The sequence below is a fragment of the Dipodomys merriami genome, unplaced genomic scaffold (genome assembly GCF_024711535.1).
Source record: "Dipodomys merriami isolate MVZ:Mamm:240054 unplaced genomic scaffold, mDipMer1.0.p SCAF_62, whole genome shotgun sequence".
Taxonomy (NCBI): domain Eukaryota; kingdom Metazoa; phylum Chordata; class Mammalia; order Rodentia; family Heteromyidae; genus Dipodomys; species Dipodomys merriami.
The window spans coordinates 3,287,086-3,313,259 of record NW_027206202.1 but is presented as its reverse complement, the minus strand read 5'-3'; the positions used below and the strand labels follow the sequence as shown (position 1 = coordinate 3,313,259).

The following is a 26,174-nucleotide window of genomic DNA, read 5'->3' as shown; positions in this document are numbered from 1 at the left end:
CCACGCCAGCTTCTCCTATGAGTCTATTCTGGTGCTTTCCCCCACTGAGTCTGCAAGACGAGAAAATACACGCGAGCCATGTAAGGTCAAGGATGGAAACAGTGCTAACCACAGGCAGTGGAGACCAGACCAGAGTGGGAGGGGGGGGAGGGCGCAGAGTGCAGGTCCTTACCACCTGGGGAAAACAGACCATGTGCACCAACTGGACATATATCCCGTCCCTGGTCACATTCGAAGCCAGTAAGGCTCAACAGAGGCACATATATCAAATGGGTCTTCATCTGGCATGTCATCATGGACAGTGATTTGCATATGTGTGTTAAAAACTAATGCAGGAGCTCTCATGATTCAGGAATTCAACTTCCTTATGGCTGCATTAAGGAAATTCTCAAACAAGTATGAAAAGAGACCAGTGTAAGGTCACTCTCCTCAGACTTTTTTTTTTGGGGTCCGGTCGTGGGGCCTGAACTCTGGGCCTGGGCGCTGTCCCTCAGCTCTTCAGCTCAAGGCTAGCACTCTACCACCTGAGCCACAGCACCACTTCCACTTCTGGCTTTTTTCTTTTTGCTTATGTGGTGCTGAGGAATCGAACCCAGGGCCTCAGGCATGCAAGGCAAGCACTCTACCACTGAGCCACCTTCCCAGCCCCTGTCTGTCCATCAATTATGGAATACTATGTCCTCTTGTTTTTCAAGTATTGCGTGGTATGTATTTATTTGGTCATAAAAACAGAGAGCTATTCGCTTAGTTATTTATTCCTCTGTGTCTGTGTATCCATCTCTTAGGGAATAATAAGATATCCCCTTGTCTTTCAAGGAATTGGATGAGAGCAATATGTCTCTAAATCCTGGCTGCACATTAAAATCTCCTGGAGAGTTTTCGGAAACTACCAGAGGCCAGGAAACCTCACCGGCCACTTGAGTCAGAATCCTGAGTGTTAGGCACCCAGAATTCCAATGGGCTGAGATCACTGGTGGGGTGATTCCAGGGCACCTACCCATTCACAGCAGAATTCCAGATGCAGACGTTTCTGCAGACATAGACAGCCAACGCCACAACCCCACACAAACCAATTCAATGTGGTTCTTCTTCTTAGAGTCTCCAGTGAAAGTTGATTGAGTTGTAGGTAGATGCAGACTAACTCTTCACAGAACTGCCAGCCCTTGAATTGATCCTTGATCTGTAACCTTACGTCTAGCATAGATAACTTTTAAAACTCCAGTCCCAGCTCCTCCTCTCCTGTGCTTAAAGGAAGTCTGGATATATTGATTCCTCATCACCGACGTATTTCATATTCAAGGCCTCTCCATATCTAACTACTTACACTTTGCTGTGTTGGCCAGAGATTACTACAGCATTTTTAACAGGCCAGTCTGTTTTCTGCCTTCTGACCACATGGTAAGAAAGAGACAGAGACTGATGCACCCAGATATGCGTGCTTGTTCATTTGTTAAGTAATGTATGCTGTGCCAGGCCTTATACTAGGTAATAGAGATAGAACAACGAGTAAAGCCCATGTTCTTCATGGAGCTTCATTCTCTGGAAGGAGACATAAGCAATCCTGTAAGTCCAGTAAGTCCATGAGATCATTCTAAATCCTGACCATCGTGACCAGTGAATATGGGACAGAAAGCCTCTCTCGGATGACGTTCAAGGATGTGTAGATGTTTTAAAAAGCCTAGGGGGTGGCCCAGATCAGCATCATCTCCTAGGAGCTTCTGTGAGGACAGAGATAGCTTAGATCTATATCGACATGTCTAAGACAACAGTGGCTAGTCAGTGCTCCTGGGCATTTGAAATATGGCTAATACAGCTAAGACACTAAATGTGAATTTATAGCTAATTAAAAAGTTACATGTGGCTAGTCGCTTTCATAGTGGAATGGGAACAGGCAGCCACTGAATGGAAGACCCGAATGATCACACCAGCTGTGCCGACATCCCGGGAATACTATTCCAGATTGAGGAAGAGATAGCCAGTGCCAACGCTGTACCAAAAAGAGAAAAAGCAATAATTTGGACTATTTGGAAACAGAGAGGATCCCAGGGCTGCTGGAACTTTAGTGAAAAGGGATTTGAGTTTGGAACACATACTATAGATGTATCTGTAAACTGCAAGAAGGGTGTTAGGGTTCTATTTTGACATATTGTGGTGTATTTATTATTACATATATATGTATAAGATATACTACATATACTTATATACATTGCATTGCATCTATATTATATATACTTACTATACATATACTTGGTGTTACTCGCTGTAATAATAACTAGCACTTAGATGGATGTATTACACACAGTTCTTATGTACTTTGACTGACTTGATTCTCTTGTGCAACAGACTGAGTGCCAGTGGTTCATGCCTATAATCTTTTTTTTTGTATGTTTTTTATTGTAAAAGTACTGTACAGAGGGGTTACAGTTACACGAGCAAGGTAATGAGTACATTTCCTATCGAGAGCATTATTACCTCCTCTTCTGTTTTTCCCCTACCATCCCTTCCCTCCCACCTCCACAACTAACCTCCCCCCCACCACTAAAGTTGTGAAGTTCATTTTCAACATAGTGTCTTGCACATGTCATTGTTACAATGGGTCAACATGTATCCCAATTTAAGCATTTTGTTTTTCCCTTCCCCTCCCCGAATTAGAGAAGTATATATACCAGATGCAGGGCAGAGACATCAAATACAGTGAAAACCGGTGTTATACCGTGGGGGAGGAAGCTACTCAGGAAGCTGAGATCTGAGAATCATGGTTCAAAACCAGCCTAGGCAGGAAAGTCCATGAGACTCTTAGCTCCACTTAAAAAAAAAACAAAAACAAAAAACTATTCAGAGCTGGGAAGGTGGCTCAGTGGTAGAGCGCTTGCCTTGCATGCATGAGGCCCTGGGTTTGATTCCTCATCACCACATAAGCAGAAAAAGTCAGAAGAGGGGCTGTGGCTCAAGTGGTAGAGCGCTAGCCTTGAGCTACAGAGCTGAGGGACAGCACCCAGGTCCAGATTTCAGGCCCCACAACTGACAAAAACAAAAACTACTCAGAAAAAGGTAGACATGGTGCTGTGGCTCAAATGGTAGAGTGCTAGCCTTGAAGACAAAAAGGCTCAGGTACAGTACCTAGCCCTGAGTTCAAACCCCAGGACCAGCAAAAACAAACAAACAAACAAATAAATAATAGCTATAACAAAGATTCTATTAATCATTTTATTTATATCATATTAAAGATTGAAAAACAAAGACACCAAGAAGGTTAAGTCTTAAGCATCCCATAGTCGGGAGGAAGTTGGTACCCGAATTCATAGGGTCTTTTTACTTGTTTAATCATTCAAGACCATGTGCCCTACCTCAAAGCTACACCTCCATGCTCTAGCCACTGTGTTATACTGATTACACACACACACACACACACACACACACACACACACACACACACACACAATCTGAGAGTCAACTTCTTCAAACTTGGTCTTGCTCACTTTGGATAATGACATCATGAAGGGAACAGAGAGTAGAGGAACACAGGCTGCTAATGCAGACAGGCCAGAGTCAGCCATACCCCCAAGGAATTCTGGGAAGAAGAGATTGAAGTTAGGATGCATCCTTTAAGCCAAGGCAGCAGATAGACTGGCTGGATGTTACTGATGGAGTGTGGGACGGAGTCAGTGAAGGAAGGAGAGATGGGAGATGGCACCTGGGCTTTGGACCCCACAACCGAGTGGATGGTGATACTCTCTCCTGGGTTAGAAGGATGGATGAGGGTGAGGCCAGCGCTGTGTGTGGGAATTCTACAGTGTCGTGTGCCTGGCTATCTATCCACCCACTTGGGACCATTCTGTGCCTCAATTTACAAAAGACTTCCTCTCTTCCCTTCCTTTCTTCCCTTCTCCTCACCTAAATGTGTCTCCTGCCATCTAAATTTCCTTTATATATATTTCCCCCATCATTCAACATTTATTGGGATCTACTTAGTGTCGGGGATGATTTATATTGCTGGGAGCTCATCCGTGCACCTGTGAACCAAATCACAACCCTTGGCGCTTACATTCTAGAGGACTTACATTCTAGGTGACGCCCAGGTGCATTTCAGAGACCCACAAGGCCTAAGAACTAAATGGAAGAGGCTTCCAAGGGCCAGGCATGGGTGTCCCCCAGCCTGGAGTCCTGTCTACTTCAGGAGGCTGAAATTTGGGGATCACAGTTTGAAGCCAGGCTTGGAGGACAAATCCAGGAAGGAGACTCTTATCTCCAATCAACCACCGAAAGGCTGGAAGTGGAGATGTGGTTCAAGTGATAGTGCATCAGCCATGAGGGTGAAAAGCTGAGAATGAGCTCAAGCCCTCATACCCACCCCCCACACACACACTGTGAAAGGATTGAAGTTAGAGAGGTTGCCTGGGGATGGGGAGTTCCAGTCTCAGGAGACAGTGTGAGCTGAGAATGGGAAGCAGAGAGAATCGAGAGTAGCTTCATGTCTGATCACATCTGACTCTCTAGATCACCGAGGGAGGCCACGCCTGTCTGTGCATCGCTCTCTAGGTTGGTACCTATCTCTTTTTCTATCTGTCATTTCTCCATCTGTTCCACGGTGAGATTGATTGGCTTAAAAATCTGCTTAGTATTTCAGGCGCCCCAAGCTGTGAAAGGCAGATCTAAATACAGTCACAGTATGGTGCACTAATTAATTAATGATTGTATTTTACATCATTGATGCTTGAGCTCTTGATTTGGAGAAGGCAACTTCCCGAAAGGGACGGCTCAAGGACAATGGAGCAATCTCTTGTCTGGACACTTGGTAGAAAAGCATGAATGTAGGGACCAGGAGAGTTTGTGACCTGCTTTCCACTCACAGAAAGTATGGATTCCCTACAGTGCTCTCTCTCAACTGGAACGAAGCTCTAAAGCTGGCACACCACCGCATGGCAAAGCATGCTCGCTCTGCACAGTGACATTCGCACCTGTTATTCTTATGGATGGGCGCTTCCATTTTGCCTGACTTATTTTTACAGGTTCTCATAGACAGGCATGATTGACCCCAGCAACATTTTCACCAATAAACTATCAAGTGCTTTCACTGAACATTATCTGTCTCACTGACCAGATGCCCTGGACTGCAAGATAGAAATAAAAAAAAAAAGCTGAGTTCATTTTAAGGATGCACACAAGATAAATGTGAGCTCACCCTCAGCACAAGTCTTTAAGGTGCATGCTTTAAGAATGGCCAGGGGAAAGCCGGGCACCAGTGGCTCATGCCTGTAGTCCTAGCTACTCAAGAGGCTGAGATCTGAGGATTGTGGTTCACAGCCAGCCTTAGCAGGAAAAGCTCATGAGATTCCCATCTCCACTAAACTATCTTTTTAAAAGCCAGAAGTAGAGCTGTGGCTCACGTAGTAGAGTACTAGCCTTGACGGCCAAAGCTCAGGGACCTTGCCAGGGTCAAAGTTCAAGCCCCAGGACCAGCAAAAGAAAAAAAATACACAAGGGAAAAACAGAGTTCCTATGTTACACACTTGTGTGGGGCAGTTCATTTTACAGGCATCTTCAGTGCATTGTATATGTCACAAGGCCTGTGCCTTGGTGGGTCTTGATTGGGATCCCCATTTTCTCTGATGTGAAAACAGAAGCGTGAGGTGAGTTCGTAGTTTTCCTGAAGTCATTTACAAAGAGGAAGGCAGAGCCAGGCTCCCAGCTGCCATAATTTAAAGGATCTTTACCCAAAGTAGGTTGAAGATGATGCTTAGAAAACACAGTCACCAACGGCCAGGGCCTCTAGGGAGAGAGAGCTAAGTACCATGATCGGATCATCACAACCAGAATAAATGGGTGGGATTCACACAAGGCACCCCACAAATACCTACAATTGACATGCAATAATCATCCATCCATAAAGACAACACGGGGCCTCTTTGAAAGGCAGGTTGTACAGCCAAAACCTGAGAGAAACTCCCCAAGGAAAAAACATTTATGGTGGCTTACAGTTTCCAGAGTTTCACCCCATCTTGGCAGAGAGGGTGTGCGGTGTGGTACCCTGCAGGAAGGCCAGGGAAGAGAGAGAAAGGATGCTTGCACCAGAAAGCTTCCACTTGCTTCTTCTGCTATCCCATTGGAGCCTCCACTCTATGGGTCAGCTTGCCTTACTTTCAGGCCATTCCCCTCCCATTGGTCAAACTTCTCTGGAAGTGAACCATAGACACACCCAGCAGTCTTCTCTGCTCAGCCCTTATGTGTCTGGATGGGAACGAATCAGTGGACAGTCACTATCCACCATGGCACAGGAGAAGCACAGCAAAGCCTAGCCCAAGCCAGGGCCGGAGTGGAATGAAAACATGGCAGACTGGCAGCTTTTCCTGCCTGAAGAGCTGCCCACCTCACCCGTGGGGCACAGGTGGCATGTTCTCCCTCATGAGTGGGAGCTAGAATGTGCCTAGAAATCTAGAACTAAGCCCACTGGGTGGCACCCAAGCAGTCATAAAGGAATTAACTGACCTGTGATAGAATCTGTGGAGAATGCGAACAGTGTGATTCTTTAGAAAGACTAAGGCAAAGCCTAACAAAATGGAAAATGGGTACTTGCAGGGGAAGGGGGGGTGTCAAGGAGGATGGGGTAGAAGAATGAATAGGGGAAATGAATAGAACGCAGGCAAGAATGCATTGTCTATTCCCACGGAACTGAGAAGAAAAATGGGAAGGGGTGGGTGGAAGGGGGAGGGACAAAAGCCTAAGGAATGACACAGATCCAGATGCATTGTGTACATAAATGGCTTTGCTCTGTACATACCCTCAAAATTAACAACCGTGAGGGAAGGGGTGAGGTGGGAGGGGTGGGTGAGAATGTATAAAGGGGCGACATTGATGAAGTGCCACAGCATTCATCAACTGCTCTCTTGAATGGCAACTCCTGTGCAGAACTACCTAAAGAATTTTTTTAAAGAAAACAATAACTTAAGTAAGTACATAAAGGTCTCCAACACTATCTATTAAAACAAAACATTAAAAAAATAAAAAGAGCTGGTATCTTCGTCCCTCCGAGGCTGAGATTTGTCATGGCCCCACACAGCTGGAGGCTGGAGGGCAAACACATGTATGGGGTGAGGGGTGACAGAGGCAAACTCAGCAAGACCACACGGAGCTCAGAGCCTTGGCTGACTGCAGGTGAGAAGGAAGAAGGGCTGGCCCTGAGCAGTCAAGGGCTGCCACGCAGCTGGGAGGCGAAGAATGAGGTGAAGTGGAGAGACACCTGCAGCAGGAGACAGAAAGGAGCCCTCTCCCGCCACCACTGCCTGTTAAGCTGTGAACATCAAGTGTCTGTGCAGATGCTCCAGCACCTCTGTAATCATCATTTAATTGTGGCACCTGCCCTTTGAGACGCTGAGCCTGAGGAAAGAAAATACAATCAGATAGCTCACAGAGGTTGCATGTGTGAGGTTCTGCAGAGGGGCACTCTTGGAATGGATTAAAAGACTCAGAGAAGTACACCCGAGGTGAGATTCCTCCTGGACCAGAGCAGGTGATATGTCTTCCACGATCCCATTCATTCAAATCAGGGACTATATCTTTTTGTGTGTGTGAAAATACTGTACAGAGGAGTTACAATGACATGGGCAAGATAATGAGTACATTTCTTATCAAGCATTGTTGCCTCCTCCTTTGTTTCCCCTTCCCATCCTCCTCCCTCCTCCACCCAATCCTTCCCCCCCCTCACGAAAGTTGTAAAGTTCGTTTTTGACATAACGACTTGTACATCTCATTGTTGCAATGGATCCATCTGTATCCCTATTTAAACAATTTGTTTTTCCCCTTCCCCTCCACAAATTATACCAACATCAAATACAGTGAAAGCAGGGGTTATACTGTGGGGGAGGGACATACAAAGCAACAAAGAAATAATCTTATAAATGTGTTAGAAACAATCGCATGAAAGAAAAAAAAAACATTTGAATACATATCTTAGGGTTCATTTCCCTAACATCACCTTATCTGACCTTTTCTGCTTGACTCAGACATATACTAGTTATTGCAAATAAGGGAAACCATGGGACCTATGTTTCTTTGGGCCTGGCTTACTTCACTTAATATAATTTTTCCAAGCCTTTCCATTTCCTAACAAATGGGGTAATGTCATTCTTTTTGATGGAGGCATAGAATTCCATTGTGTATATGTACCACATTTTCTTGATCCATTCATCTACTGAGGGGCATCTGGGTTGTTTCCATATCTTACCTATAGTAAATAATGCTGCAATAAACATAGTCTTGCTGGTAGCTTTAGTGTGGTCTTGTTTGTGAGCATTTGGGTAAATGCCCAAAAGTGGGATTGCTGGGTCATAGGGAAGCTCTATGTGGAGTCTTTTGAGGAACCTCCATACTACTTTCCAAAGTGGTTGAACAAGTTTACGCTCCTACCAACAATGTAGTAAGGTTCCCTTCTGTCAGGGTCTATATCTTATTCTTGAGGTAGAAAGAGCCAGTCACTTAAAAAAAGACAAAGGGCTAGAGAGTTGCTGGCAATAGTGTGTGTGTGTGTGTGTGTGTGTGTGTGTGTGTGTGTGTGTGTGTGTGTGTGTGTGTGTGTGTGTGTGTGTATTTGGGGGGAGGGAACATGGATGCTGTGTAGGCAGGTGTTGGTGGAGATTCTAGATCAAGGCTTTCCTACCTGTGGCCTTGAGAATGATCTCAAAAGACCACGCCATCCCTGTAGATACCAAATGTTACATAAAGCAAATCAATCAAAAAAAAATCTCAAACATCACACACACACACACACACACACACACACACACACACACACACACACACACACAGACACCTTTCACAGATAACGGCTGGATCCCAAATGTATTTTCAAGGATTCACCGTTGCTTTCTGGCCACCTGTGCTTCCTTCATGGGAACAACATGGAGAAGCTAGCTTCCTGTCAGGTGGTGATATGCAGATGGTAAAGACAGTGATCGTGTTGTGAAAGGTCAGGGGTTGAGGCGGTGGTGAAGCATGAGCCCCACAAGTGACCAAGCTTTGCCAAATAGAATGGGTAAACCCTGAAGGCTAAGCAACTCCACCCCCCCCAACCCCTGCCACAACTTTGTGGCTGGAAACACCATCAGTGATGAATGACCATGGAAAAGGAAAGGAGGTTTTCAGGACTTCTTCATCTCTATGCTCTGAGGTCTTGCTCTTTCAGATACAGAAGATGGGCCCTCCAAAGTTTCTCCCCAACTCTACTGAGATTGTTGTGAACGCTTTCAGTTACCCAGTACCTTGTCACCCTTGCTGTTGATGCCCTCCTCCATATTCTTGGATCAAGATTCAGAGAGTATTGGGCCCAGTGAATTATTTCCGGCATAGAATCCCATCTCCAGAGCTCGGAGCAAGGCTCCCTGAGCCCAGCATAGTACAGTAATGTCCCACCCATCTCAAGATCGACAGCTCTCATGGTCACGCTCTCAATGGATTGGATTGCCTTGTACCTTTGACTTCTGGGTTCTTCATGTTGGAACCAACTTCACTAATCCAAGTGATTCATAAATTTGTTCATTTTCATCCTGTGTATTAGAGCTATATACAATTGCTTATTGTCACTGTTTCAGAGATGAAGAAAGCCAAGGTTCTTATACTAAGACATATTTTAAACAGACAAAGAGAAAACTATTTGTGTCCTCACTCATTCAGCAAGTGTAGTATGCCAGGCCTTGTACTAGTATGAAAACAAAGAATACGACATTGCACCTAATTAGTAACAAAAACAGTTTGAAGCCAGGAGTCGGTGGCTCATGCCAATAATCTGAGCTACTCAGGAGGCTGAGATCTGATGGTTGAGCCAGGGCAGGAAAGTCTATGAGACTCTTATCTCTAATAAATAACCCCTAAAAAGCCAGAAGTGGAGCTGTAGTTCAAGAGGTAGAGCGCTAGACTTGAGTGAAAAAGCTCAGGGAGAGCACTCAAGCCTTGAGTTAAAACTCTTCAACTAGTCTGCAAAGTCCATTCTTATCTCTTAGTACTCATAGTGGTCCATGCATTTTAGCTTAGGAAATCACTGGTTGAGGCTCAGTTTGATCATAGAGCCTACAAATCCCTGCTTAAGAGACTATCCTATTGCCAGTATATCTTATCAGCAGTGTGTGGCTAAGGATGAGCCTTGGGAGACCTGGTCTCCAAATCATATTCTCTTTAAGTAATTCTTCTTCATTTTGTGTGTGTGTGTGTGTGTGTGTGTGTGTGTGTGTGTGTGTGTGTGTGTGTGTGTGCGCGCGTGCGTGCACACGTGTGCCAGTACTGGGCCCTGAACTCAGTGCTTTATACTCTTGCTTAGCTTCATCCCTCAAGGCTGGTACTCTACCACTTGAACCACACCTCTACTTCCTGCTTTTTGCTGGTGAGTTGGGGATAAGAATCTCTTGGATTTGTTTGCCTAGGCTGCCTTCAGATGGCAAACCTCAGACCTCCTGAGCAGCTAGGTTTACAGGGGTGAGCCCCCAGTGCCTCCTTCACTCTATACCCTCATCTGAAATCTCATCCCTTTCACAGTGTGGATAGTATTTCATATCCATTCTCCAGAGGAGATACCATGACCAGAGCACGTATTGCTGAGATGTCTTTTGTTGTCACTGCTAGCTAGCTTGCTTACGCCAGAGCCAATCTCTCTGGGGGGGTGAGTGCAAAAGAGCCTTGGCCACATCCCAAATCTGCACCACTATTGCTCTCGTCTCAGGAACGTTCATGACGAATCTGCTGTAACCCATTCCCTAAGCACAACCAGTCTTAGAGCACCCACAGCTTCATTTTGCCCTCGATGCCAGAGGATTTCTCAAAAATGATCCTCTTCTTCTCCCCTCCTTTATACTCGTACTCTGCTATTCATTTCTCTTGAGGCCTTCAGAACGTCATCGGTCTTGCTTCGGAAGAGTCATGGAGAAACACAGAAAGAGTTCCCTGTTCACATCGCACAGGGAAAGGCAGCTAACCCTTAACCCACAATCTCTCCATCCACTCCTCCGATCCTTCAACCTCTCCACTGTCTTTCTCATCCTTAGTTCTTCCTATCTCCTTCACTCATTTCCCACCCACCCCCAACCCCAACAAGGCCCGTAATTAGATCTAAAGCACAAGCACTTTAACTTCATCATTCTCCGCCTGTCTAGCTGACGTGCACACTTGTTCCCTAAGCCCTAAGTTGGTTATTGTCAGTCCAAGTTTCCAGAGTCAAGGGGATGCATAGCACGTGGTGACAGCTCCCTTGTGTACTACAGATTGATGACTCCTTAACCCTTGGTTTACATTAACGTGTAAGATAGAACATCTATAGGTGTTTCTACTTTAATTCAACTGGCACTTGCCTATCGCTGTTAACAGATGTCTTTCCTTGGCTGCTATTCAAAGCCACCTTTGGTAAGTCTCTTGGAGTTGTTCAGGGAACAGGGGGTGCATTGGGTCTTCATTTGTCCATGAGGAACCTGGCTTTGTAATTAGCTCCACCTCATCCACACCGTGGTTGGCTAGAGAGCCTTAAAGACTCAGTGCCAGTGTCCTATCCGGGTTGTGTGTTCCTACATGTTCACTGCTCCAAGAGTTGGGAAAGAGCATCTAGAATGTTGCAGATGGTCTCATAACACAGCAACTTCTCTTGTTAACAATCATGGGGACAAATCATGATAGAATCCTGCTTCTGTGACAGGCAGACAGGCAGCGGCGATGAGATAGGTAGAGTTATAACGTGTGCCCTGATTTTCATGTACTGAAATTTAATTCCCCTTGGGAGGTAAGAAGGTTGAAGCCAAGTACAGGTGGATGGCTCAGGTCTCTTAATTCTAGCTACTCAGGAGGCTGAGATCTGAGGATTGTAGTACGAAGCCAGCCTGAGCAGGAAAGTCCTTGAAACTTTTATCTCCAGTTAACCAGCCAAAAGCCATAAGGGGCTGTGGTTCAAGTGGGATTGTATCAGCCTTGGGAAAAAAAGATAAGGGATAGTTCTCAGGCCCTGAGTCCAAGTTCCAGTACACACACACACACACACACACACACACACACACACACACACACACACACACACTCGCGCGTGCACACATGCACACGCACACACACGCATGCAAAGGTGGAAAATTAATCCAAGTTAATCAGTGGTGGTGTTGGGAGATGATTAGGATTAAAGTCATCAAGCAGGAACTTCATGAATGAACCACCAGTGTTATTATCAGAGGGGGAAAGAACCCAAAAGTCACGTGGACCCCTCTTCCTGCCCCCTGTTTGAGATAACCGGAACTTTCCCAGCAACAGGAAGGCCCTAACAACATCTAAACCCTCAATCTCATATTTCCACAACTACAAGCCAAAGTAAACTTCTGTAGAAGTTTTCCAGCCTGAAATATTTCGCTATCGTAATATGACATAGAGGACTACAGCAACATTTGCAGAAACTCAGTCAGTTCTGTTTATTCGTTAACAGCTTTTTTTTCTTTTGCCAGTCCTGAGGCTTGAACTCAGGGCCTGGGCATTGTCCCTGAGCTTCTTTTGCTCAAGGTTATCACTCTACCACTTGAGCCAAAGCATCACTTCTAGCTTTTTCTGGGTATGTGGTACTGAGGAATCGAACCCAGGGCTTCATGCATGTTAGGCAAGCACTCTACCACTAAGCCACCTTCCCAGCCCCACTCATTGACTAGGCATAGAGAGATTAAGTAACTTTTCCAAAGTCCCACCCCTAGTTAAAGGCTGAGCTGAGACTCACCTGTGGGCTGTTTGGTTAGGCCAGTGGTGTCAAAAAAATTCAGAATTGAATCGAATTCCACCTCTTTCGGCTTTGAGCATCGTAATCCTGCCTGTGCCCCAGTTTTCTGATCTCTTGAATGGGTAGAGTAGGTGCCAGTGATAACTTCTGAATAATTTTTTTAAAGAATAATGCATTGAGGATCTGCTAAATGTAGAACCTCTCATTAGCTATTAATTCCTCTGTACCTTAGGAGACAGGTGCTTTTAGTAGGATAAGCTTTCCAGATAATAAGACTGAGAAATTTGGTGCCCCTTGACTTAGAGTGGCCCATCATAAATCGAAAATATTGGAAGTAATCAATGCATTTACTATACCTACCCTGGCTGGGTGTCACAGCTCTGCACCTAGTACACTGAGAAGTGTTGATCGTTCATCCAAGTGGTTGTGTGGACAACCGGAAACTACTGTCCCCCTCCAACACTGAGTATAAACCAGGAGAGGTATTGTATATCTATAATACTCGCAATTTATGAGGCAGAAATAGGAGGATCATGGTCCTGAGCCAGCCAGTGCCAAAGCACGGGATCCTATCTGAATAATAAACTAAAAGTGAAAAGGGCTCAGGGGTGTGGCTCAAGTAGTAGAGTGCATGCCTAGAAAGCACAATGCCCTGAGTTACACACACACACACACACACACACACACACACACACACACACACACACCCCACACACACACAGACTATCATAGGTGGGCTTAGTAGTATATACTTAAAGTCCCAGCTACTTGGGAAACTGAGGCAAGGTGACCACTGGAGCCAAGAGCTTGAGACCAGCTGAGCAACTCTGTATGATCTCCATTCAAAACTAAAATAAAAGCTGGGTGCTGGTGGTTCACGCCTGTCATCCTAGGATTATCTGAGGATAATGGTTCAAAGCCAGCCCAGGCAGGAAAGTCTGTGAGATTCTTATCTCCAGTGAACCACCAGAAAATGGGAAGTAGAGCTATATCTCAAAGTGATAGAACTCTAGCCTTGGGCAAAAGAGCTCAGGGCTCGCAACCAGGCCCTGAGTTCAAGCCCCACAACTGACAAAATAAAGTTTCAATGAAAACCAAACGACAACAGAGAGTGTCATATCATGCATCCACCTAACCCAGGCAAAAATCCACATTCAAAACTCAATCACACGTTTGGACCGCCTGTTCTTCTCATGTTGTGAAGATGAACAGTGTTAAGTAGGTGACCACCTGTCATTGGGTTAAGGCCTTGACACAGGGTCACACATCGGTGCTCTTAGCTAGCCTGGAGAACACAAAGATTGGAAGTACGAATGAGCCGTCCATCTCTGGACCTCAGAATTTGGAACCCTGACCTGGAAAACCCAGCCTCAAGCGACTGAGGCACACCATAATGAATGAATAGGGGGTATCACTCTGCCTTGTGTGCTAACTCTCCTCAGCCTCTCCCTTCAGGCCCCCAAACCCTGCTGGCACGCTTTCCAACAGCCTGTACTTAGCCCTGCACCCTCATCAGCAGAGTGGGTGGGGACAGGGTAAGTGCCGGGTAATGTCTCCTAAACAGTTGGTTCTGTGAGAGCAACCGTGTGATCTTGGCAAGCAGGAGCCTCATTCCAGGACTGTGTGTTGACGCTGATGTCACGGCTTGCGCTGAGCACCCAAGCTACTGTTAACAAGCTGTTCCAAGTCCAGATGCAGTGTTTTTCTCACCATATGGTCCGGGCTGAAGTGCAGAGACTTTCAGACAGGGATGGCACCACAAGCCAGACATGCTGAGTTCCTGTGCAAGGGGGAAAACCTACCTAAGAAGAGCAGGTGCTCCAGTCACACACACTCCAGAGAAGGTGTACTTATCTGCATACCCCTCACTCATTGGCCCATTCACTCATCCATCAAGTAACCACAAGTAGGAATGAAAAAGCACCATGTGGCAGGTCCACGCTAGGCCCGAGGAATGCTAAGGTGGTTTAAAAGCTACCTAGGACCTTGAGCGCTGATTGTAGCCAATCAGAGTGTGAGAACAAATCATTGTATGGCATTACTCTTTTTCCTTTCATTATGTTTATTTCCCTATTTCGCAATGCCACGGGACCAAACCCCAGTGGCTCCCTTCTGCCACTCTATGTTATGATTGTTATTAAAAGCTCTGTCATACAAGTAGTTCTTGGCTGGGCATTGATGGCTCATACCTGTAATCCTAGCTAATAAGGGATTATGGTTCAAAACCAGCCTGGGCAGGACAGTGCATGAGACTCTTACCTCCAATGAACCACCAAAAAGCTAGAAGTAGAGCTGTGTGGCTCAAGTGGTAGAGCACTAGCCTTGAGCACAAAAGCTCAGGGACAGGGAAGTTCAAGCTGCAGGACCAACACACACACACACACACACACACACACACACACACACACACAATTAGTTCTCAAGAACTCTGGGGATTAACTTGAGTTGGTGAGGGGCTGGGTGTTTGCTGAGGGGGTGGGGAGGTGGGGGTGGGGGAGGAAGGGAGGTTAATATCTCAGTGCAGACTTTTTGCCTCACATTTGAGAGTCACTGAGTTCCCTGGGTTCATTTCCCAGTACTGCACAGAAAAGAGAAATAATAATCGCACAAACAATTGATAAAGGGTACTATAAAAACCTTTGTGAAGAAATTAAAAGAAAAAAAAGGGAATCCAATGCATTATCCTACAAAATTAAGAAGAGTAGAGGAAGGGGCAGAATGGGTGAGAATATTGAAAGGGGTGACATTGATCAAGATAGATTGTATTCATAAACGGCTTTGTTCAAAGGCAACTCCTTCATACATCTACATGCTAATAATAATAATGATGATGATGTTAGTACACTCAGCATCTAAACACCTTTCTACTTGAAAGAACTCCCCCCACCTTGTCCCTGAGCTTTGTTTGTACTCAGGGCAATTGCTCTACCACTTGAGCCACAATGCCACTTCCAGCTTTTTTGAGTAGTTTACTGGAGATAGGAGTCTCACCGAGTTTCCTGCCTGGGCTGGCTTCGAACCACAATCCTTAGGTCTCAGCCTCTTGAGTAGCTAGGATTACAGGTGTGAGCCACCAGCTCCTGGCTTATGTTTTTTTGTTGTTGTTGTTGTTAGTGTCTCCATTGGGAACACTTCTGACCATGTCACCACCCCATTTATACCCAGGCCACCAGCAATGTGTAGCCCTGAGATCATCTCTGAAAGCAGATGGCTTCCTTCCCTTCTTGGAATTCTCCTTTGTCCCCCAGCAATGTAGCCAGGAAAAAAAAAAAGAAAAATAACTATACACCCTATCATACTCCTTTGTTCAATATTCTTCACATAGGGGGGGGGGAAAATCTGGGTCCTTCCCACAACCTACTTGGTCCGTGATTTCTGCCTACTTTTCCTGACTTTATTTTCTGGTTCTTGACTTCTTTCCCTCAGCATTCTGACCTTTATCTTGTTCCTCACGCACATCACAATGTGAGAATGTGGACAGGTGGAAATGTCAGAACCAGTGAAGATGATCCTCAGCAGCAAACTTAACGGAAGACAGATTCTGGTATCCATCAGGCAAAACCTTCAGTGACACACCTACATAATCACATTTGTATTCCTTCTAGTTCTGGGAAGATAGGATCTTATTAGGTCTTCCTTGTTTCCAGGGCAAGAAATTGAGGCTCACATGCCTGAGTAATGGAATGTATGTGGGAATGATTATATCATTTCTGGCTTGGTTAAGAAGACCGCACAGGGAAATTCTCTCTGTCTCTCTCTCTGTCTCTCTGTCTCTATCTCTCTCTGTCTGTCTGTCTCTGTCTCTCTCTCTGTATTTGTGTCTCTGTCTCTCTCTTGTCTCTCTCTGTCTTTCTCTGTCTCTCTCTCTGTCTCTCTCTCTCTGTCTCTGTATCTCTGTCTCTCTGTCTCTCTGTCTCTGTCTCTGTCTCTGTCTCTGTCTCTCTCTCTCTCTTTCTCTCTCTCAGTAACTTCACTATGGTGACATGAGATGAGCATGCAGGGTTCCTAGGTTAGTTAGAGCTGATCCCTCAAGGCTGTGGGTTTTTTGTTTTGTTGTTGTTTTGGTAACCAATGAGATCCTTCAAATCGAGACCATTAGATTTACTAAGGGCCAAACAAGCACACATAAGCTAGGTGTGGTGACTCACCCCTGTAATCCCAGGGGTTGAGGATGCTGAGATCTGAGGATCATGGTTCCAAGCGAGCCTGAGCAGAAGAGTCCTTGGGACTCTTATCTCCAATTTACCAGGGAAAAAAAGAGATGGAAGTAGAAATGTTGCCTCTTCAAGTGGTAGAACCTTGCACGAAAAAAACCAAAGGAAAGCATGAGGTCCTGAGTTCAAGCTCCAGTACCTGCACAAGCCAACCAACCAACAACAACAACAAAAAGTAGGCACACATACCCCAAAACATTGGAAATACTTAGAATAAGTCATTCCCTGGCAAGTACGGTTATTTATGGCCAGGGATATGGCTAGAATCCATGCTACCCAACCATTATACTCTTAACAACTTCCAGCTCTCGTGAATTTTCTCTACCAGGAAAATTCCTCTTGCTTAATAAAAGAGCTTGCTGCAGAAGCTCAAAACCCAGCAGCAATTAATTATTGACAGAGTATGTGAATTGGAGATAAAAGAAAAGTCATTCTTTGTCCCCCCACACATACACATGATAGTAAATAAATTTAATTATAGGAGAAGAAGCTAGGGGGATCTTTATGTGTATTACGTTTTATTAGCTGAGACATTTAAAAGCATGTCATCCTAACAAAGAGGTCTCATGTAATCCTAAATGTTCCTCTTTGGCGTGAGGCTCCGGAGTGAATAGACTTAATAGCGCACCTGGTGGCAGATGGCTGCTGCCCTGACAGGTATTGAACAGGTTTATCATCACTTAACTCTGGTCTACATAGGCCTACAGCAATTTGGATACATAATAGTACCCTAAGCTTCTTTTTATCATGGATACTCCCACCTCATTCACTAGGATTTGGGGGGAACAGTGAGGGATCCCAGAGCTCCAGAATATGCTAAGGGTACTTTGAAGACAGAAGGAGATGGAGGGAAGAAAAGTACCCTTGTCAAAGGATGCAAGAGATGTGGGCCCTGGTATAGGATTTCTGTTAATCATCTTGATGCTACTGTAACCAACACTGAGATAGCAGCTTAGGAGGAAAAGTTCATTACAGCTGATGGTTTAACCATTTTCAGTCCTTGATTACTAGACACCCTTGCTTTTAGGCCTGCAGCAAGGTGGTAAAGGAAGCCCATGCATAGACGAGATCCAAAGTAAAATAAGGGACTAACTCCTCCCACGGACACAGAACTTAAGACATGGGTGTTTTCCTTACATGCTGGCTAGACTGATGTTTATTCCACTGTCAGGAAATGAAAGCAAGAGAAAAAGGCAAGGGCTGACATTTCAAAATTTCCCCCAATGGCACACCCCCAATAGCTAAACTTCCTCCCCCAGGCCATGCCTCTTAAAGGTTCCGCCACCTCCCAGAAACACCAGAGGCTTTTAGCTGGTGGGTCTTGGGAACAGGAATCTATTAGTGGTCCCCTGGGTAAAATATGAGATCCAAGACATTGCAGAGAAATCTCATAGTTTGAACCAGGCCTATGGCTAGATGCTCTTTCTCTACACATGTCATTTTATTCTCCATTGAACTCGAGGTACATTTTAGGATCTTACAGATGGAGATGAGGCATGGAGACATGATTCAACTGGCTGGGTTCACAAAGACCTGTTTGATTTCTTTCATTGCTCCTGGACTTCAGTGAGTCATTGATACAATAAATGTCATTGGATTAAACTCAGAGGTCAGCGAAACATTTCCTTAAAGGGCCAGCTGTGAATGCATTAGGTCTCGGGGGCCATATGGTATCTGTCTCACCTCGTCTGCCCATTTTCATGGCGTAAAAACAATTATAGATAACACATAAATAAAAGAGTGTCTATGGTTTCCCCCAACACAGGTTTATTTGTGAGCATTTCAATGTGAATCTCTATAATTTTCATCACACCAGGTTATTATTATTATTATTTGGGGATTTTTCCTTTTCTAACCACTTAAACATTACAAATCCTTCTTTGCTCTGAGTCATACAAAACACACACAAACACACACAAATAAAAAAAATAGGAGATGGGCGGGAATTCACCAACCCTAGACTAGATAATCTTAGAGGTGTTGTTGAGCTCTAACGTTTTCTAAAAGCCACGGCAACAATAAGATCTTTAATTTATTAAGCCCTTGAACATGCCAGACTCTCTGCTAAACGCTTCCCAGAATTATCTCCCTTAATCCTTACATTGCCCGTGTGAAGTCAGGGATATCATTATCTCCATTTCAGAGATTATAAAACTAATAGTAGAGAAATTAGGGGGTGTATCTAAGGTAAACATAACTAGTAAGAGGTAGAAAAGCAATTTAAACTCAGGCATAGAAGGGTCTCAAGAAAGAATAAGTCATCTGCTAGTTTTTTCTGATAATCACTTAGAACTATATGTGGAATTACAGATTAAAAGAAACCCCATGGACTGGGAAGGTGTGTTTATCAATTTTGCGGGCTCCCTGAGGTTACTCTGGGTGTGGGAAGGAGAGATGGAGAGGGAGAGAGACACACACACAGAGAGAGAGAGAGCCCTGGGACTTGAACTCAGAGCCTGGGGTCTGTCTCTTAGTTATTTTGCTCAAGGTTAGTACTCTACCCCTTGAGCCACAGTTCCACTTCCAGCTTTCTCCTGGTTAACTGGAGATAAGAGTCTCATGAAGTTTCCTTCAAGGGCTGGCTTGTAATTGCGATCCTCAGGTCTCAGACTGCTGAGAAGCTAGGATTACAGGGGTGAGCCACCGCTGCCTGGCTACCCTTGTGTGTACGCGTGTGCACACACAGGTACACAAACCTGTGTGCACAAACCTATTCAATGATTCCAGGGTGGTAATAACCATGTTCTGCTGGCTTTGTCCTCCCCTTTCCCAGAAACGTGATGCCCAAGACCGTGGAAGGGCAGCTAACCATGGAGAAGACTCCAAGTTACTTCGTGACCAACGAAGCGCCCAGGCGCATTCATTCGATGGCCAAAGACATCAAACTGATCGTGGTGGTGAGGAACCCCGTGACCAGGGCCATTTCTGACTACACTCAGACGCTGTCCAAGAAACCCGAGATCCCCACCTTTGAGGTGCTGGCCTTTAAAAACCGGACTCTGGGGCTGATCGACGCGTCCTGGAGCGCCATCCGCATCGGGATTTACGCCTTGCACCTGGAGAGCTGGCTCCAGTACTTTCCCCTTTCCCAGATCCTCTTCGTCAGCGGGGAGCGCCTCATCGTGGACCCCGCTGGGGAGATGGCCAAAGTCCAAGACTTCCTCGGCCTCAAGCGTGTGGTGACCGAGAAACATTTCTATTTCAACAAAACCAAGGGGTTCCCGTGTCTCAAGAAGCCGGAAGACAGCGGTGCGCCCCGGTGTTTGGGCAAAAGCAAAGGGCGGACTCACCCCCGCATCGACCCCGACGTCATCCACAGACTGAGAAAGTTCTACAAACCCTTCAACAGGATGTTCTACCAAATGACCGGGCAAGACTTCCAGTGGGAACAGGAAGAGGGTGACAAATGAGCCCGCTGCAGAGTCGGTTGGCAAGAAGGCTCTGTACCTGAGTCCTGGGTCGCCTCCTCCCACCCCAGCCCCCCCTCCAGGGTCCGATGGCAGGTCAGCCTTTTGGGGTGGGAGTGGGGAGGGCAGCAGGTCGCCTCCCTGTCAGGATCCCTCCAGCACTGAGGGCTTAGGCAAAAAGGGATCCGTGGCCCTCCCATAGAGGAACCAGACCAGCCTGGACAGCCAGCTGTCTCTGGTTGACCAGATGCCCGAGAACCCCCCATGAATTCTTGCCTTCTATTCATTGGTTAGTAAGAGAACCAAGATAAGGCAAAAGTCTGTCAAAGTCAGAGGTGGATGCCGGATGCTCCGACAAGGAAAGGGAGAGTTCCTTGCTGGGGGGTTCTTACTTCCATTTGGGAAGGCCAGATTCTTAGCTCTGCACCTGGCACAGGTACCTGACCCATGAGCCAATGCTTGGGTTTCTTATCCAGAATGCGATTTGGGGCTAGGAGCTCCAGGACTCTGAGAAAGCACACGGTTCTCCATGGAAGACATTTCCAGCCCTCTCATCCCCGGAGACCTCTCTCACCCAGCACCCCCAAATTTCCTCGCTCCCCACAAGAGGAAGGCAGAGACATGCCCCTCCACTCCCCACCAAAATTGAAATAAAAATAAATACATGGAAACAGCGGACACCCGGAAGCTTCCTTCCTGAGAGCTATGTGGGAAGGGAAAAGGTTCCCCCCATCTTTAGGAGTGACCTGAATTGTGGAAGATCAGGTCCCACAGGGATGGGGTTGCTCTCAGAGTCGAGTGTGGGCAGCAAGGCTGGCAAAAATAAATAAGTAACCATATCTGAGGGTGAAGGAAAAAGAAATCCAATCCAATGAGTGGGACGTGTCTTTTTTACTGAAAGACTGCTCCCACTTTACCCTCAACTCCCCCAAGCACCCAGGATCCAGTGGTGTATTTTGAGGAAACTTTTTGCCCCATACACACACACACACACACACACACACACACACACACACACACACACACACACACACACACACACACACACACACACACACACACACACACACACACACACACACACACCACCATGAAGGTCCCTAAAGAAGCAAAGATCAGAGAGCTGCCTTGTCTCTTGTGTTGACTATACCATAGGGATACAGTGGAGGGGAGAGAATGTTTACCGTTCTCCTATTCCTCCCAAACCTCCTTAACTTACTCCCACCCACCCCCAAGGTCACCTCATGGCTTATTTGGTCTATACAGAGACAGTTTCTGTTGGGGCACTAACAAGAGCTCTGATCCATTTGTCAGATGCTGGGGAGGGCTGTGTGCAGGTGCCCCCCATTAAGGGCTGCCTAATAAAGCATCTTTTCCCATTAGTTTGAAAGGATTCAATGCAGCATTTGACATAAAAGCACTTGTTCATAAATCTCTGAACCCAGGAATTGTTCTAGTAAAAAAAAAAAATTGGAAATTTGTATGAGATGGGGAGGGGGAGTGAAATCTGTTCAGCTGTTTAATTAAACTGTCATTTCTCCTGCCCAATGAACACCGTGTTGTTATAAAGCTTCATGCAACCTGATAAATCGGTTTTTGATGGCTTCTTTGTCATTGGTCACTTCCGGTTCCCCGGCTCCACCCTGACTCGGGAGAGCTGGCCAATGTTCTTCCTCTGGGATGGATGGGAAAAACAGGTTTGAGAGTCTTTGGAGCATTTTGTCTGCAGGGTGGGTGATTCTTGCAATAGCACAGAGAGTCCAAAAGAAGCACATGTTTCCATGTTCCAGCCAGCATTTCCAGGGCTAGTCTGATACGCCACAGTCATAAAGAGCCTTGCAGATGAATTCCCCTTCAGATAAGAAAACCTTGAGTCGAAGCCTCCACGTATACTTTTCCTGTCAAAGTAAAAGAAGATAGAGATCAAACTACAAATGCACATGTGTTTAAAGGAAGGGAATGGCTTCCTGTTCAGAGGGCTTATTGCAGGACTGGCTAATGTGAGACCTTGTTTTATAAGCAAAGCAAGGAGAGTGGGCCGTTAGCCCTGGCTACAACTCAAGACATCTGTGGATTATGTTTAAGACCTAGCTTTCAAGTCAAGCCTGGTAGAGCATGCCTGTAATCTCAGCACTCCTCTGACATTGAACATGGAGAATCTTAAGTTCCAGGACTGCCTGGTCTGCATAGGGAGACCCTATTTAAAAACAAAAACAAAGATAAAAACCCAAAGAAACAAAATAACACACCACTCTAAGTGTCACATGGTTCCACTCCTTGGCTGTCTGTCTGTCTCCCTGTCCCCACAAACACGAGACATCCAGACCCCAAGTTCAGCTCCCAAAGTAAGCTAATACATGTGTGTGTACTCACATACATGACACATGAATAGGACAAGCAAATCTAGTCTTCATAGGGCCGATCAGCCATGTTCACTTGGGAAATAAAAGTGGGGAGATTCTCCTTCAGAAATTATTCCTACACCCTTCCCTGTGGTAAGTCAACTGCAGGAAAACAATGTCTGTCTGTTCATAGGGATGGCCTATGGGGCTGGCTGAGGCAGGGGCCTTGTTTTATGACAACAAGGAGTTGTCATTATGGGGCTTGAGCCCTGACTACAACTCAGCGACCTGTAGGGTTTTTTGTTTTGTTTTGTAAGTCATGGGGCTTGAACTCTGGGCCTGGGCACTGTCCCTCAGCTCTTCAGCTCAAGGCCAGCGCTCTACCACTTGAGCCACAGTGCCACTTCTGTGTTCTGGTGGTTTATTAGAGAGAAGAGTCTAACAGACATTCCTGCTTGGGCTGGCTTTGAACCTTGATCCTCAGATCTCAGCCTCCTGAGTAGCTAGGATAAGGGGCCTGAGCCACCAGCGCCAGGTCTGACTTGTAGGTTTTAATTCCTGGATTATAAAGGAGCAGAATCCTGACCTTGAGGTTCTGAAGGTTTTTCTCCATTTGGTGACCTAGTTCTAAGAAGAGGTGCAACCTAATATGGCCTGTTAGCTGCACTATCTACTCTACCTGGATCTTTGTAACTCTGGGAAGCCGTGCCCTCCCCCCTGTGGAGAGACTTCATGAAGGAATTATCTTCTCTCCGGAAAAGCCAGGTCAACTTGTAAACACAGAGTCAGGTTAATAACACTTCCTAATAACACATTTAAGCCAGCGCCAGCCAACTCTCAGGGAGATTGAATGCTATACTTGATTTCAATTAGCAAAGCATAAATTATATTCAATTCTCTAGCCCCCCTTCCCTCCCTCAAATACATGACTCATGGCTCTGAAGGGCTAAGTGGTTTAGAGAAAAAGGAGAATTCAGCTTTCCAAACGGTGCTCCTATAGTCCTTTATTTGTTGCAAGTAGCATGTTGTACCAAATCCTTCCCATTGTAGCTTAGACCTTCCAGCTCCACACACAGCCGTCACAACCACAAGAACACCCAACAACAGCTCCATCTGTTTTTTTTTAGTCTGATGGAAGCAATGGCATCCTGTATGGTAAATATTCGGCTGAATTCTTGCACTCTGAATTCAGAATTCTCGAGTTCTGAGTTCTAGTCCTGGGAATCCTATTCAGCCCGAAGGAGCCCTTCTGGCAAAATTTGGAGTCCAACAAGAATGTGACGTGCTCCAGCCCATAATACTAGGATGAATCTGAGCCCCCCCCCTTCTCTAAGGCCTCTTGGTCCCCACTTTCCTACCCCCTGTCATTCATGTCCCCATTCTTTCCTCCAAGAAAGCTTGGTCATAGCCCAATAACGTGGAGAACAGAGATAGCCAGGTTTTATCCTTGCCTGGGCCTGTCTTGGGCGAGCAAGCTTACCAGTCTGAGCTTTAGTTTTCCTTATCTACAACACAAGTATATGTAATCCTATCTAGCCCATCACCCAGGTTTTTCCTCTGACAACTCTGAAAGTAAGTTAATGGGGGGAAGACATGGGAAAAGAATACCATGTTTCATTAATGTAAAGGATGGTGGTGATGCCAACGCTGATGATGAAGGTGATAATGGTGATGGTAGAGGTGAGGATGATATTGATGAAGAAAATGAAGGAGGAAGAAGAGGTTACTAATGACACTTTCAGAGCAATGATGTCCCAGACTGAAACAACTGATCTGTATAAAGCCCAGCCCAGACCAAACACACACACACACACACACACACACACACACACACACACACACACACACACACACACACACACACACACACACACACACACACAAAAGAAGCTCTCTAAATTGCACTGATCCAACTGAAATTCACAATCCAGCTGTAAAACTGTCTCCCTACCCCAGAGAAGGGTCCTTCTACCCCGTGCTGAACACTACTTCACCTGGCCTTTCTCCTCCTTCCAACTCGAGATTCTTTTAGATATGAGAAGGCTCCAAGATTCATTCACACGCAGCCGATCCTCTTGAGACAGAAATAAAGGTGGAAGTTCCCCACACCCAGGCCATGAGTTTGATATTTGAAGTTCTGATTCTTCTAATTTTACATGGAAGACAAATGATTGAGAACCAAGACCCCATGCTTGGGCACACAGCTCTTATATGTTTCTTGAAAGAAAGTTAGAGAATCTTCCTTAGGTTCATATAATACAGTGGGGTGGGAATGATGAGTCCATATTGATTCTCATTTCTCATAGGAATTAGGAGTTGTGATTCCCAGACACAAGAGATCACACAGGGTTTAATAACGAAAGACGATGTCGTATATATCATCATCAAAGATGGAAATAAAGATAGGCCTACCAAAGATGGAAATAAAGGTATATCTACCATGCAAAGGGAGCCAGAATCCCTGGCTTTGGGAAGACAACACAGCTGTGGCATCAATCACGTTTAAGTCCCTGCTGATCTATAGGGTGACTGAGTTGCAGCTGAAGGAAATACAGGGCAGGACAAAGTCACCTTGACCAGAGCTCCCAGCCTCATGGTAATAATGGGCATGGAGGTGTACTTGGACAAGGGTTTATGCTGTTGTGAGAGAAGCGTATGGGTTGCTCTAAGAATGGAATAACTAGGAAATCATGTGGGCAAGATCCAATAGGGAAAAAAGAAGGCCACCAACTCCTTGTGGCATTAAAGACCATGCTCTGTGGCAATTTGTCTCATCATAGGTCTATGACTATCCTCCAGAGGAGTTAGACCAAATCACGAAACAGTAGACGCCACCAAAATGAGACATAATGAAAAAATAATAGTATCCCTTAAGAAATCTACTAGCCAGAGATACGGTATTAAAGGAGAAGAGTGCAGAGGAGGTCATTATTATAAAGGAAAAGTGACTAGAGCCAAGGCATTAATAAGTATCATAGATCCTTCAAAAAAAATAAAGATGGAGAGAGGTAGGGAAGATTGCATTTCAACAAGTCCTGCCTGGGCCACACTCAGAATGGAATATACACTCACCTTTGCCTCCTAACATAGCCTTTCAGCAGCTGGTAGAGCATCTCAATTCACAGCTCCATCTATTAGGCAACTCTACTTGTAAATATCCTCAGATAATCAGCTGTACCTCAGGTGGGAGGGACTTAGAGAGTGTACATCTAATGAGATGAGGGATGACCTGACACCTGACAGTACTGGAAGGGGGTGGGGCTTGCTGTAGAGACCATGCAATAGCAGCTCTGGGGGACAAAAATCTAAGAAGGGAAGTGAATTTACCTAGGAAAAAGCTCACTCAGGAGCTTTGAGGGGAAGCCAGGGGCCACTGATGGGCTCTGTGGCTAACGAGAGCAAACTCTGTTGCAATAGATCTGTTTACTCTTAAAAAAGGAACCAGGGAATGGGTTTAAGATCATTGTCACTGGCCAGAGTAAGAATCATGAAC

General features: G+C 45.6%; 1 protein-coding gene across 1 annotated transcript in view; it reads left to right on the top strand.

The window, feature by feature from the left end:
* Nucleotides 1–21,933, top strand: part of Hs3st4 (heparan sulfate-glucosamine 3-sulfotransferase 4) — a 334,626-nt gene extending 312,693 nt beyond the window's left edge. Inside the window, exon 2 of the mRNA XM_070004299.1 lies at nt 19,706–21,933. Within this exon, the coding sequence (XP_069860400.1) occupies nt 19,706–20,342 (637 nt within the window). The 3' untranslated portion in view covers nt 20,343–21,933. The remainder of the gene's footprint in view (nt 1–19,705) is intronic.
* Nucleotides 21,934–26,174: the final 4,241 nt, after the last annotated feature.